Raw genomic sequence first — 14677 nt, 5'->3', positions numbered from 1 at the left:
CCGTGTCGACGTGCTCCACGCGCTGACATGTGACACGCAGGGTCGTTACGTAGCGCACTATAGTAACTACGCTCCGTGCTGTTGGGTCTCTAGAAGCCTAATGAGGCCACGAGCCCACGGGGTGGATTTGCCACATGGAAATCGGCGGTTTCTGTGAGTTAAAAAGCGCGGCTCCTGTTGTAGATTTTGCTGCAGTTTATCTGCCACCGATGTTTCAGCAGAAAAATATGCAATCTGCAGCTACTGTTACGGATTTCGGCATCTCTCTTGAAGTCTATGGCAGAAATTTAGCTTTTTTGCACCAAATCGGCTGCTAGAACGGACGTGCTGCGACAGATCTGCTCTGTGTGAACGCTGTCCTATCCTCCACCAGTATTACACTACAGCCCCCCCATCATATAATAACGGCGGCATTGTACTGTAGTATACATAGCGACCTCCTCCATGTCCTGTGGGACATCCTCCCTCCCACATCCTGCCTTGCGAGGATCTGCAGAGGATGTTGGTACCCCCTCCCTTTCCTCAGTGACTGGAGAGCCGGGCTGAGCATGTCTGCAGAAGGTGAGTTTCTGCCCTCGGTGCCATCTGTGTCCCGTCTAGTGAGGGCAGTGTTCCTGATATCACAGTATGAGGGCCAAGTAACGGTATAACGCTACCTTACGGCAGTGAAGTGGGCGCGTTGCATGGCATTTTCCATTATAAAGTCTTGTCTTGGTTGCCTGCATATTAACCCTATATACATGTAACCGCGCCACCAGCCGCCGTCTTTAGTCACTGCTGACGTTGTGACAGTTGGTGTATTGTATGCTATAGATGAGACTTTGGCCCTTGAGAAGGCAGAGAGTTTGGCACGAGGGGCAGCTCTAAAATGGGCTTCGGGTGTTTTCTGTCGTCCTGACCAGTTGAAGCACCTAGGCCAGTATCGGAGGCGGGAGACGCAGCGTAATAACTCCATACAGTCCCGGCTGAAGGTAAGTGTCAGCTGCGAAAGTTTTGCTTTTTCCCTCTTTGGATAAAGAAACGCGTACAAATCTGCCCCCCCCCCCCCCCCCCCTCGGCCGGCAGCAGGGTGCTTACTATGTTCTTGGGGTTTTAGCCAATCGTTCCCAAGTTCGTTACGCACTATAAACTTATCTGACAACCCCATAGAGAAGTGTGGTTGCTACAATGTATCCGTAGCACCCATATTGTCAGACAATGATCAGCTGCTATACATTAGTGCCGTAGTGCATCACATCGCACACGCTGCCAGCTTGCATACAATTACCCTATCAGTGGTCACATGTCTGCTCCTCGGGGGTGGTCCATATCACTCTAGTTGTCCATTCTATGCAAAAAGCAGTAGAGAATATAGAATGACTAACTATTCATACCTGGAAGGGGTGAACCATTAGTACCATAGGGCATCACATACAGAGAGCTGCCAACTTTAATGCAATTGCCCTATCAGAGGTCACATGTCTGCTCCTCGTGGGTGGTCCCTATCTCTAATTCTTTCTCAGCAACAAGCAGAGAATATAGATTGACTGACTATTAACTGTGTCTCCTAGTCTGCACTGCAGTCATATCTAGAAGGGGTGGACCATGGCGTGGCACAGCTTCAAGTGGCGTTCTCAGAGGTTCGTCATGTCCAGCAGGCCCTGCGGGAGGTGCAGGAGATCTGGTGGGAGGGTGAAGGGTCTCTCACCAAACTACAACCCATTTCCCAGCTGGTGATGGAGCACGTCCAGCTCTCTGTGGCGATACAGAGCCTTCCTTACATCTACGCCGGTAAGTGGGCCAAATCTACAAAGATGTCTGATGCTTCTGTAATCCTACTGGGCGCTTTGTCCCCAATGCGGCCGGTCCCTCAGCAAGTCCTTCTGTCAGGTGCTTCACGGCTAGACACTTGTACAGTAATGAGCTGACCAAGCCGCTAAACCCTGTCTGTTACACCAATTTGACTGTACTTCTCGCCCACATAGTTCCAAAGCAGATTGCTGAGACCCAGGAGCTTCTTGAGAGCCGACATCTTCTGGAGGCCCACGTTCACCTCCGAGAACTGGAAAGTCTTAGAGACGATGTTCTGTACAGGTTGCAGAAGTTTCGACCCTCGCTGGATTCCACTGATGATCAACCCAATACAGAAGCGGCAGATTTAGTCCAGCGTTTTTTTGCAGGTGTCCAGGGTCTTAGTGAAGACCTGGGCCGTACACTGTCCTCCCTGGCCACATCTGCCTTGGAGGTAGCCCGCTCTGACCCTTCTCTCTTAGTCTCCGCCATCCGTATTATTGAACGAGAAGAAATCCTGGATGTCGAAGAGTTCAGAGGTCCCGTGCAGCAGCCCTGGAAGCCACCGGGACGACCCAAACACTGGAGAGAGCACTTCTTCCAAGCTCTGGAGAAAGGCGTCTGGGACAGAGTCATGGAGCCCAGGTTGCTCTGGGAAAACCTCAGTGCTGCAGATATAGCGAAGCATTTAAAGGAACTTCAAGGTCGAGTGGTGGAAGAACTCCAGGCGATGTGCTTCGTTCTGGTACCTTGTGTCCCGCCACACTATGACCTGCCTCGAGGTGTGGCCTTCATGTGTCACCAGGGCATTGCTCGCCATCTTCGTGATATCCTGAGTCATGACCTTCCTCACCCTGCCCTGTACCATGTACTAGACTGGGTGACGACTGTTTATACCAGGTAATGTCCTGCATGCCCCTAATGGACTGGTTATTTGGTGCATTCACCCGCCTCACTTGCAGCAATTTGTTTGGTTTTCCCCAGTGAACATATGATGGGACACCCAAACTTCTCATCGGAGATTGATGTTTCTGAACTTGGACCCCTCATACCCCCAGAGATGCTGGAGGAACAGCTGAATCGTTACACTCGTAGTATCCGGGTGAGCCCTTCACACCAGATTGTCATGAGCATCGTAGGTATAGCAATGTGCAAAAATGTCTCTGCCCCCAAGACCTGTGTATAGGACGATGGTTCTATGTAATGCCTCCATCTCCCGGACCCATGTATAGGACAATGGCTCTATGTCATGCCTCCGTCCCACGTATAGGACAATGGCTCTATGTCATGCCTCCGTCCCACGTATAGGACAATGGCTCTATGTCATGCCTCCGTCCTACGTATAGGACAATGGCTCTATGTCATGCCTCCGTCCTACGTATAGGACAATGGCTTTATGTCTTGCCTCCGCCCCTCGCTCCCGTGTGTAGGACGATGGCTCTATGTCTTACCTCCATCCACCGGACCAATGTATAGGACAGTAGCTCTATACATGGACCATCTTCTGTGGGTGTCAGGAACCACTTAACCTCTCTGGAAGTCCATTTCATGTGCAAAAGTCCTGGTACCCCTTTCCATCTGCATCTGTCGAGCGGCAGTCCCGGCCTTCAGATCTTCAGGCAGCTGCTTTGTCTTTCCATTCTTGCTTCAGATCTTTCTCCTTTCAGAAATGTTCTTGGTCCGCATTGGTTGTCCCTCGTGTCCTGATGTCTGTCTCCTACGTTCCAGGCCTGCCTTAGTCAGTGGATACACAAGGCGTTAGAAGTGGAGTTCTCTGACTGGCTGAGGGATCAGGAGCCGGATAAGGACCAGGACGGCTTCTATTTGACGACTTTCCAGCAGATCGTTATGCAGGTGGGATTAGTTGTCCAGAACATACAGCGGTCCGGCAGGCGTGCCGGGGGGAGGGGCTTAATATGGTAATCTGTCTTGGGGCGCATTCACACAGGCGAATGTAATTTCAGTGTATGAAAATCCCACCGTCTTCATTGCGTGTGTGTGTGTGTGTGCGTGTGTGTGTGTGCGTGCGTGTGTGCGTGTGCGTGTGTGTGTGTGTATTTTGTGCATATGCTGTTTTTTATGCGCATGTTGCATAAAAACGTAGGAAGGTCCGTTGAATGTCACTTTTTATGTGTTAAAACACACTATACATTTGCTACGTTTCTACACGATTCCATAGACTTCAATGGGCGTTTTTGTTCTGTGATACGGACCGAAGTAGGACATGCTGCAATTTTATTACACACCTAAAAATTGCACATCTTAGTCCCCCAACGCAAATCATTGGGGTTTATGCTGTTAATATCGCATCCGTAAAAAATACGACTGTGTGAGTGGGCCTAAAACATGAAATATATAACATACACATGTAAGGAGCAGAGGGACGGCCGACAAGAACATTGAGGCCGCAGGGACAAATAATTGTGTTTATTGCTGCCTAACCTACTGTAACAAGACAAGTACGGGGGTGCAAAATGGACAGCAATGCTCTATCTAATCTATCGAATATTGCATATTTGTAGCCCCTTCAATGTATGAAAAATCCAAGGAATTGGAGATAAAATGTCAGCTTGGCTCATCCAGTGTAGTAATATGGGAGCATAAGAACTAGGCATGTGTACAATCACATATTACGGTAGGTGTCTCACCTTTACAAACTGATTGCACACCTGCCTAGTTCCTGTGCTCACATATTACTCATTGCGTGGCCCTTATACAATGATTGTTCACCTGCCTAGTTCCTGTACTTACATATTACTCTCATTGCGTGGCCCTTATACAATGATTGTTCACCTGCCTAGTTCCTGTGCTCACATATTACTCTCATTGCGTGGCCCTTATACAATGATTGTTCACCTGCCTAGTTCCTGTGCTCACATATTACTCTCATTGCGTGGCCCTTATACAATGATTGTACACCTGCCTAGTTCCTGTGCTCACATATTACTCTGGTTGTGCTCCCCATACACACTGATTGTTCACCTGCCTAGTTCCTGTGCTCACATATTACTCATTGCGTGGCCCTTATACAATGATTGTTCACCTGCCTAGTTCCTGTACTTACATATTACTCTCATTGCGTGGCCCTTATACAATGATTGTTCACCTGCCTAGTTCCTGTGCTCACATATTACTCTCATTGCGTGGCCCTTATACAATGATTGTTCACCTGCCTAGTTCCTGTGCTCACATATTACTCTCATTGCGTGGCCCTTATACAATGATTGTTCACCTGCCTAGTTCCTGTGCTCACATATTACTCTCATTGCGTGGCCCTTATACAATGATTGTACACCTGCCTAGTTCCTGTGCTCACATATTACTTTGGTTGTGCTATCATCATACACTTACACTGCCTGGCTCCTGTACTGACTTCTCACACAGGTTGGGGCTCTGATTTCTGTGAATTGGTGTTTTTCCTGCAAAGGTTTCTGATAAGTTGATGGCATATGCCTGCAGCCAATCATTTTCATGTTCTTAAAAACCACTTTCATATTCCAGTTCTCTTCCATATTTTTCCTATTTTGCTTCTTGCTGCCATTAAGTTGATTTGTAGCTTCTGATGCACATGACCTGGTTGTCCTGCAGTAGATCTGTCCTGATCCGTGTAGTAATGGGAGACATCACAGCACTGCTGGCACCATAGATGTTCTGCAGCAGACAATGACTTCAATGACTCTTCATATAGACCTGTTGCTTGTGACAGATGCTGATGGAAAACGTGCAGTTGGCGGCGGCTCTGGGGGAAAGTCTGGAGAATCGGGTGAAGAACGCCGTGCTCTATGAGATGCAGAATTGTCTGGTCTGGTGAGTGGAGGCCACGTAGTTGTGGCTGTAAAGTGACTGCTGTAGGGACTGCTCTGGATCTGAGTCAGACTGTTGTGTTTTCTACAGGCTGCGAGAGGCGCTGGTGAAATATGGTATAGAGCACATGAAGGACAGGACTTATCCCACTTACTACACACAATACTTGCTGGCGATTATTAATGGATGCTGTGCCTTAAGGTATAATATCAGAAGGGAGCTGTTACGTCCGCTGGGTGCACTAAAGCGCCACGCCTCTGTGCGGACGCAGGATTGTGTGCTTTTAAAACCGTAAACGCTCACACAGCATTTGCACTGACAAATTGCACCTCTCCAGGCCAAAATGGAAGGTGAATCATGGAAAGTGGGGCACCTCTGCCTAAAAGCAGGGTAATTGTCCTGATAAGGTCGCCCCACTGTCTTCACCTGGGACCTGGCTATCACTGATTAGGAGCCTGGAGAGATGCACTAGACACACAGGACACGACACTGTTCACACACACTGAACACAGAACAGGACTGCACATAAAGCTCATGTCTGGCCACCTGCACAGACATATCAAACACATCACTGTTCACACCAACACACATGGTTATGCATACAACATATAACAGGACCCCCACCCAGAACTCACATGCATAAATGTAGCAAACTATAGTCAGTACAAGTATCCTCACACCAAGGAAAGAGTCAACCACCGTGCTGACATAAAAGGGAACAGTGCAGGCATCACCCATCTGACACACACATAGGACATCAGACGTCTGGAGGCCGCACCTGCCCAAGGAAGGTAGAAACCTGCAGGCTCATACACCCCAGAAACCACGAGGGGGGGGGGGGGGGGGACAGCGGGTGTCCAGACCGTCTTCAGGGAAGGAGAAAGAGGCACTACAGACAAGCATGCAAAAACCAGCTCTGAGTGGGCTCAACACCGGGTACAACAGTAAAGCACTAAAAGGACCAGCAATCTCTCACAGGAATACCACACCCAGCCAGCTCAGTTACCTCCTACCTGTAAAGGTGTGCACAAGGAAACCTGTAGACCCACAGGTTCCAGATTCACAACCTTAACAGGAGCATTAAATGATCTGTAAGAGGGGTTGTGCAGGCTTACAAAAAGCATTCATTTTAATAGGGCTGCGCTGCAATACTGGACACAAGCCATAGACAGGTGTGGCGCTGTTTCTGAAAGAGAGCAGACATTTTTCAAATCCAGTACAACCCCTTTAAGACTAAGGCTGAGATTACACATTGTGTATTTAAAGGGGTCGTCCTACTTGTAGCTGTTTGGCTGCAGGAAGCAGACGGCTGCATACATTGTGCAGTGGTTAGTGCTGCAGGTTGAGTCCTGTTGAAATGAATGAGACTCAGCCTGCAGTACCATCCCAGGCCACTGTGCAATGTACGGAGCTGTCTGCTTCCTGCAGCAAAACCGCTACAAATGAAAGCCCCCTTTTTTTAATGCTTTGTTTCATGTTCGGAATCTGCACAGAAATATTGCGGCGATGTTAACAAACCCGTTCACTTACAGCTTAGAAAGTCCACCCTAGATTGTCCAGTCTGTAGATTGTCCAGTCTATCTGTTGCAGAATCACAGCAGATTTCATTCATTGCAATGTAATCAGTGAAATATGCTACTCCATTCACTCCAGAATTCCCATGAGGTCTTGTGCGGAGCTATTTCCAGAAAAATCGCCCACTTGGTGAACTCGCCCTTATTGTACAAAACATATCGACCTACATCTTCCCTCTCCTGGCAGCTTGTGCCTTAATACTCCCACGGCCTAAAGCCCATTCACCCTTCACCGCTCTCTGTGTCACCAGCCTCCTCTGTACTGATCATTAACTCCACATTTACTGAGAAAATATATCTCCAGAGACTATATGGCTTGTCAGCTTCACTAAGCGATCAGGTTATATACTGCCCACAGAAGTCTATGGGGAGGAGTGAGCAAAGGAACAGCTTTTATGTGTCCCATGCACAACACACAAGGAGATCCTGCTCCCCTGTCTGTCTCTACCATACAGCGAGAAGAGGAGATCTTGCTCCCCTATATCTGTGTAGTATACCCTCAGAATCAGCAGCAGCATGGAGGACATTATACAGCAGCACTGAGCAGTGTAGTGGTGAGTGTAAATATAAACTATAGCTTTCAGCAGCAGAGTTAATGTATGTGTCTCTCACTCTGCAGCTACTTCATCCTCTCTGCGTAGACTTCCATGGGCAGCATATAAGCTGATCCCTCAATTTATGATAATTCATAAATTCTGTAACTATGCTGTATGGATTTTAACAGTAAATTGTGAATGAGTGATCAGAACAGGAGGAGGGGGGGGGGGGGAGTGGCTGATAAGTGAAGGAGGCATTTTTCTCTTCTTGGATATTTTACACAGTTTCTTATATTCTCCTGTACTAGCGATGTAGCATACTTCTTTCTAATTGGAGGTTCACTTTAAAGGGGTTTTCCATGCAATTTTTGCTAATGACCCATCCTCAGGATACGTCATCAATAGTTGATTGGTGAGGGTCCCGACCAATCAGCTGTTCCGGTACCCGCTGTCCCTGGTAAAACACAGGGTAGGGAGCTGTAACAGATCGTAGCTCTCATTGATGTTAAAGGAAGCTGCGCTTGCCATTACCAGCTCTGCCCACTACATGGGTGGAGCGATCTGCTTCCTCTCTATACCCTGTATGTTTAGCTAGTGACAGCGGGTGCCAAAACAGCTGATCGGTTGGGGTCCTGAGTGGCGGACCCTCAACGATTGACTATTGACTATCTATCCTAAGAATAGGTCATCAGTAAAAATTGCTTGGAAACCTCTTTTAAATTTGCCAATTTCATAACTTGGTAAAAAATATATTAGGGTGCACTAACTCCCCTCCTTGCTGTATACAGCTCTACAATCTCACACCTGCAGCCGGAGGATTCTGGGAGTCCTGTGTTCAGAAAAGCATCACCCTGCTTACAGACATCATTGGACAAAACCCAGAGGAAGGCCTGTCATCTGCTCCTGGATGAGCTGCAGACCGAACTCCAGGTGATAAGGCCTCAGGTCTCATTCTGGAAACAACTGCTGCAGATTATTTGGTGATGGCAGGGAAACGGTGGAGATGCTGCAGGGTGATGGTGGGGAAACAGTGGAGATGCTGCAGGGTGATGGTGGGGAAACAGTGGAGATGCTGCAGGGTGATGGCGGGGAAACAGTGGAGCTGCTGCAGGGTGATGGCGGGGAAACAGTGGAGCTGCTGCAGGGTGATGGCGGGGAAACAGTGGAGCTGCTGCAGGGTGATGGCGGAGAAACAGTGGAGCTGTTGCAGGGTGATGGCGGGGAAACAGTGGAGCTGTTGCAGGGTGATGGCGGGGAAACAGTGGAGCTGTTGCAGGGTGATGGCGGGGAAACAGTGGAGCTGCTGCAGGGTGATGGCGGGGAAACAGTGGAGCTGCTGCAGGGTGATGGCGGGGAAACAGTGGAGCTGCTGCAGGGTGATGGCGGGGAAACAGTGGAGCTGCTGCAGGGTGATGGCGGGGAAACAGTGGAGCTGCTGCAGGGTGATGGCGGGGAAACAGTGGAGCTGCTGCAGGGTGATGGCGGGGAAACAGTGGAGCTACTGCAGGGTGATGGCGGGGAAACAGTGGAGCTGTTGCAGGGTGATGGCGGGGAAACAGTGGAGCTGCTGCAGGGTGATGGCGGGGAAACAGTGGAGCTGCTGCAGGGTGATGGCGGGGAAACAGTGGAGCTGCTGCAGGGTGATGGCGGGGAAACAGTGGAGCTGCTGCAGGGTGATGGCGGGGAAACAGTGGAGCTGCTGCAGGGTGATGGCGGGGAAACAGTGGAGCTGCTGCAGGGTGATGGCGGGGAAACAGTGGAGCTGCTGCAGGGTGATGGCGGGGAAACAGTGGAGCTGCTGCAGGGTGATGGCGGGGAAACAGTGGAGCTGCTGCAGGGTGATGGCGGGGAAACAGTGGAGATGCTGCCCGGTGATGGTATAGAGTCAGTGGACATGTTGCAGGGTGACAGTAGGGAGATAGTGGAGAAGCTGCGGGAAGACCATTGGGAGTCAGCAGGGTGATAGTAGAGAGTCCGTGGAAACATAGTGGAGATGCTGCAGGGTGACAGTAGGTAGATAGTGGAGATATTGCAGGATGATATTGGGGATGAGGTAGAGACACTGCAGGGGAATGGTAGAAAGACAGTGAAGATGCTGCAGGGTGACAGTTGAGTCATGCGGGGTGATGGTGGGGAGACAGCGGAGATGTTGCGGGGTGATGGTGGGGAGACAGCAGAGATGTTGCGGGTGATGGTGGGGAGACAGCAGAGATGTTGCGGGGCGATGGTGAGGAGACAGCAGAGATGTTGCAGGGTGATGGTGGGGAGACAGCAGAGATGTTGCGGGGCGATGGTGGGGAGACAGCGGAGATGTTGCGGGGCGATGGTGGGGAGACAGCGGAGATGTTGCGGGGCGATGGTGGGGAGACAGCGGAGATGTTGCGGGGCGATGGTGGGGAGACAGCGGAGATGTTGCGGGGCGATGGTGAGGAGACAGCGGAGATGTTGCGGGGTGATGGTGGGGAGGCAGCGAAGATGTTGCGGGATGATGGTCTGGGAGGCAGCGAAGATGTTGCGGGGTGATGATGGGGATGCAGCGGAGATGTTGCGGGGTGATGATGGGGATGCAGCGGAGATGTTGCGGGGTGATGATGGGGATGCAGCGGAGATGTTGCGGGGTGATGATGGGGATGCAGCGGAGATGTTGCGGGGTGATGGTGGGGAGGCAGCGGAGATGTTGCGGGGTGATGGTGGGGAGGCAGCGGAGATGTTGTGGGGTGAATTGCCCTTGATACGTGATAGGAACTTCTGGTTTGCTTTGAGCGCTCTGGTGCAGGAGGGTCACCGGCTCTATATGTTTCTCTGCAGCCTCTCTTCAGGGACATCCCTTCTCGGCCCTGGCTTACAGGCTCTGATTATGTGCGTTTCATATGTGACAAGATAGAGGACTTCAGCCAATACCTGTGCAAGGCCAGAGCGCCAGCGTGCCAGGTGAGCGGACCTGCAGAAATGACTGATACATGTTGGGGGCTATCCTTGTGTGAATGTGGCCTTAGAGCTTGGTGTCCTCCTGACAGTGTTCTAGCACCTGCACCCACTGAGATCTGATCCTCTTTTGTCTACTGACCTGTTCTTAGTACCTGCTGGCCCAGACTGAGAGGATGGTGGCCATTGAATACGTGCGGGCCCTCATGTGCAGCAAGTTTGTATGCCGAAGCCCTGCGGAGAGACAGCAGTTGGCCCACAGGATGGCGCTGGACGCAGAAGAGCTGAGCACAGCGCTGCACACCGTGGTAAGGCCCCTATGAGTGGAATGTGATGGAGGGGATGGGTACACACAAGGTATAGACTAGGGGGTGAGGGCACCATCAACATCCCGACAGATCCCACTGGAAGGCCTGCGGGAGTCGGCGGTATCGCCATACGATGGGTCTGGCACTGCGTTGTGGTCTATGGGTCCATTATGGCCGGAGCCAAAATGAGGAGTAGGAGACAAATGGAGCAGATACATGAGGTTGAGTGGGATGTAGTGTAGCATATACATGAGGTACCGGGTGGGTGGGATGTAGTGTAGTGCGGTTGCAGGCTGGGCTGCATGGTGGCCCATTGGTTAGCACTGTTGCCTTGCACCGCTGGTGTCCTACTTTCAAATCCAACTAAGGACAACATCTGCATGGTGTTTGTGTATATTTCCTCCACACTCCAAAAACATGCAAATATGGGTTTTGTCTCCTATTTTTAAATTCACCTAATATCAAGTGCTGCGTAATATAAATAAAGGTGCTTATTACTACAAGGTGTGCAATGAGGCTGATGGGTGTAACGCATAACGTACGGTTCGGGTAGCACCCTACAATCTGCCGCCATTTGTTGAGGCGCAGTGCATTGTGTTGATGCAATTTTCCGCCATCGGTTGTAGGGTCTGGAGGAGTCGCCGCTCTGCGTTTCCCTCATTCACTCCATCCAGGAACTTTTTGCCCTGAAGGAGCCCTCGCTGCTCAGCCTGGAGGTGTCTGGACTGATGACGGCGTTCCCGGATGTCAGGTACATGGGGTGATGTCCATGATGGAAGGATTGGACTTGCATAATGAGCCAATCAATAGTCCCCAACCAGTAGCTCATGATCCCCTGCTGTGTGGCCGTAGGGGTCCTGAGTTCTGACCATACATACTGGCAATATTGTAGACCTATCCTAACCACCCTACAGCGCTAACCGGATGGCGTAATATGAACATCGCGGCTCACAGTAATAGTCATCCACATATGTTGGCGATTTCACAATTTCTCCAGATACGGCTGAACGGCAACTTTGGGTACAACACACGTTGCATGGTCAAAGACCGTGTTATGGCCCTCATACATTGCAGATAAATGTAAAGGAAGCCTCACTTCAGCATCTGCGACCCGACAATTTGTTGGGTCTTGGTTACCGCAACTTGTGAGTTGCAACACAACTTCACTTAAATTTGGGTGTGTTGTATGAGGGCCATAGTGCAAGCTTTGACCACGCATCGTGTGTCACGGCCAAACCACCGTGTAACCTAGCCTAAAAAATTCTCTTGTCCGTTTTTTGGGTTGAACGAGGCTCCTGACCATTGCTGAAATATGAATTTGATGCACAAGTTGTAGATGGTGCCACACGGAGGTTCTGAGGTTGGCGGTGGGTGAAGTAATGGCTGCTCATTTCTCTCCCCAGTGAGGATCACGTATTGGCGCTCCTGGAGCTGCGGGGTGATGTGACCCGGGATCTCCGTCACACTGTCCTCAGCACTATGCACCGTCAAGCTCTGACACTTCCAGATGACTACCGGACCATTTTTATTAGTATTCCTGTGCCTGCACCAGCGCCCTCGTTCTGCCTTCACCCCAGCTCATGTGCCTGAGGTCTGAGTCCAGTAACATCCTGACCTAGAGACCCTCGACTGAGGACTGCAAGAAATAACCGAGGGTCCTGCTGATTCTGCTGGGCCGTCGCACCTCCTCGGCGCCCTCCGGTGGAAGCTTCTATCTTGCCCCTGTGCTCTCCCCTCCTCCTCACTCTGGGATTTCAGCCTGTACCTCAATGATAATTTATATGAAAGTTTAAATAAATTTTTATTCTATTACGACCGGTTCTGCATTCTTGCCATTTGCGAAATCTTTGCTTACTGTCATTGACTGGAAACCTGAAGCGACCTCCTGTGGACGATAGTTGGCGGCTCGTCCGGCCGACTCGTAAACATTACACTGTTGAACCAGCCTAGAACGTCTCTCACCAACGTGAGGATTTAGCTGCGGATGTTACCAGTGGATGGAATCTGCTACGTTTCCACCAGACGGGACGTGCGGCCGGCATATTTTTGGTCCGTGTGCTATCTGTGAACTACACGGACCCGTAATAGTCAATTTGGCAATGGTCCATATGGGAAACAAATTGCTGCATGTCTTAATCTCATGAGTAGAGCCTGCGGTGCATGGGCCTCCGAGAAGATCACACCGCACACAGACGGCAGGTCAGACTACCAACAGGTTCCTCATACACCGGCATGTAACCTTCGATCCATCCCAAGGCGTCGTTGTTGCCCCGCGGTCACTTTCTCGGTACTGATCCTTCCTAATGCTGCGCCATCATCCGTCCTCGGAGCTGATCCTCCTCCAGTAGTTTTCTGGTCCCCATGATTTGTCCTGACGTTACATCATCATCCTGTGGTTACCCCCGCAGCGCTGGTCTCTCCTCCAGGTTTAGGCCGGCTTCACACGGGCGCACAAATATGAACCCCATTCTTTTTAAACGGAGTCATGCACATGAGCAATGTTTCCCTGCATGGCACCGTGATGCAGGAAACAAATTATGGCATGTTCTTCTTGCTGCCCTCGCATCGCTCCGTCCATTGCGTTCAATGGGGCCGGCGGCAGCATTGCAAGATCTCCCATTCAAAACAATGGAAGAAACTTCGCGATCGCCCGCTGCGGTGGGGGGACTGCTTCTTCCCGGAAGTGATACAAGGTTGTTTTGATATGAAAACGCCTCGCATGCTCGGGGAATTCACATAGTGTGGAGCGTGATATGGGCGCGGGATTCATATCGCTCTCACCAGTGTGAAGTTAGCCTTATTCTGATATCCTCTAGTCCAATCTAACATTTCATCATCTCATTACAAGCTCTTCCTCACACTAATCCATCCTGTGGTCTTATTCTGGTTCTCAGAAACAGTCTTGATTCTGCGTCATCATCCTGTGATCTCCCTCCCCTGGGCCGATCTCCCTCCCCTGGGCCGATCTCCCTCCCCTGGGCCGATCTCCCTCCCCTGGGCCGATCTCCCTCCCCTGGGCCGATCTCCCTCCCCTGGGCCGATCTCCCTCCCCTGGGCCGATCTCCCTCCCCTGGGCCGATCTCCCTCCCCAGGGCCGATCTCCCTCCCCAGGGCCGATCTCCCTCCCCAGGGCCGATCTCCCTCCCCAGGGCCGATCTCCCTCCCCAGGGCCGATCTCCCTCCCCAGGGCCGATCTCCCTCCCCAGGGCCGATCTCCCTCCCCAGGGCCGATCTCCCTCCCCAGGGCCGATCTCCCTCCCCAGGGCCGATCTCCCTCCCCAGGGCCGATCTCCCTCCCCAGGGCCGATCTCCCTCCCCAGGGCCGATCTCCCTCCCCTGGGCCGATCTCCCTCCCCTGGGCCGATCTCCTTCCTCTGTGCTGAGTTTGAAGGGACCTCCAGGGTCATCGGATCCTCCGGGGTCATCGGGTCTAACCCCCTGCTCAGTGCAGGGTCACTAAATCATCCTAGACAGATATTTGTCCAGCCTTTGTTTGAACACTTCCATTGAAGGAGAACTCCCCACCTCCCGTGGCAACCTGTTTTACTCCATGTAGGCAGGTCGTCATCAACATTTCGGCGTTCTGTAAATGATATAATCCACCGCCCACAGATTGTACAGAATACTTACAATAAACAATTTTATGAAATATCAGAGCGGTAAGTCATTCCTATGTTTATGTCTAGTTCACGCAAAACTTCTTGGCTCCGGCGATGGACACAACAGACCTGCGCAGCCGCTAATTTACCTATAAAGTTTC

General features: G+C 51.0%; 1 protein-coding gene across 1 annotated transcript; it reads left to right on the top strand.

Moving 5' to 3' along the window:
* The first annotated feature begins 473 nt into the window (after nucleotides 1–473).
* Nucleotides 474–12729, top strand: EXOC3L1 (exocyst complex component 3 like 1). The gene is made up of 13 exons (XM_066584208.1): nucleotides 474–561; nucleotides 814–971; nucleotides 1551–1770; nucleotides 1965–2670; nucleotides 2755–2872; nucleotides 3499–3624; nucleotides 5477–5577; nucleotides 5665–5775; nucleotides 8473–8614; nucleotides 10493–10615; nucleotides 10762–10917; nucleotides 11544–11668; nucleotides 12321–12729. The coding sequence occupies exons 1-13, from the start codon at nucleotides 549–551 to the stop codon at nucleotides 12505–12507; spliced, it is 2286 nt and encodes a 761-aa protein (XP_066440305.1). The 5' UTR covers nucleotides 474–548; the 3' UTR covers nucleotides 12508–12729.
* The last annotated feature ends 1948 nt before the right edge of the window (nucleotides 12730–14677 follow it).

The sequence above is a fragment of the Eleutherodactylus coqui genome, chromosome 11, assembly GCF_035609145.1.
Source record: "Eleutherodactylus coqui strain aEleCoq1 chromosome 11, aEleCoq1.hap1, whole genome shotgun sequence".
In the NCBI taxonomy this organism is placed as follows: domain Eukaryota; kingdom Metazoa; phylum Chordata; class Amphibia; order Anura; family Eleutherodactylidae; genus Eleutherodactylus; species Eleutherodactylus coqui.
Note: the sequence above shows the minus strand (reverse complement) of the source record. Positions and strands in the feature narration are given on the sequence as shown.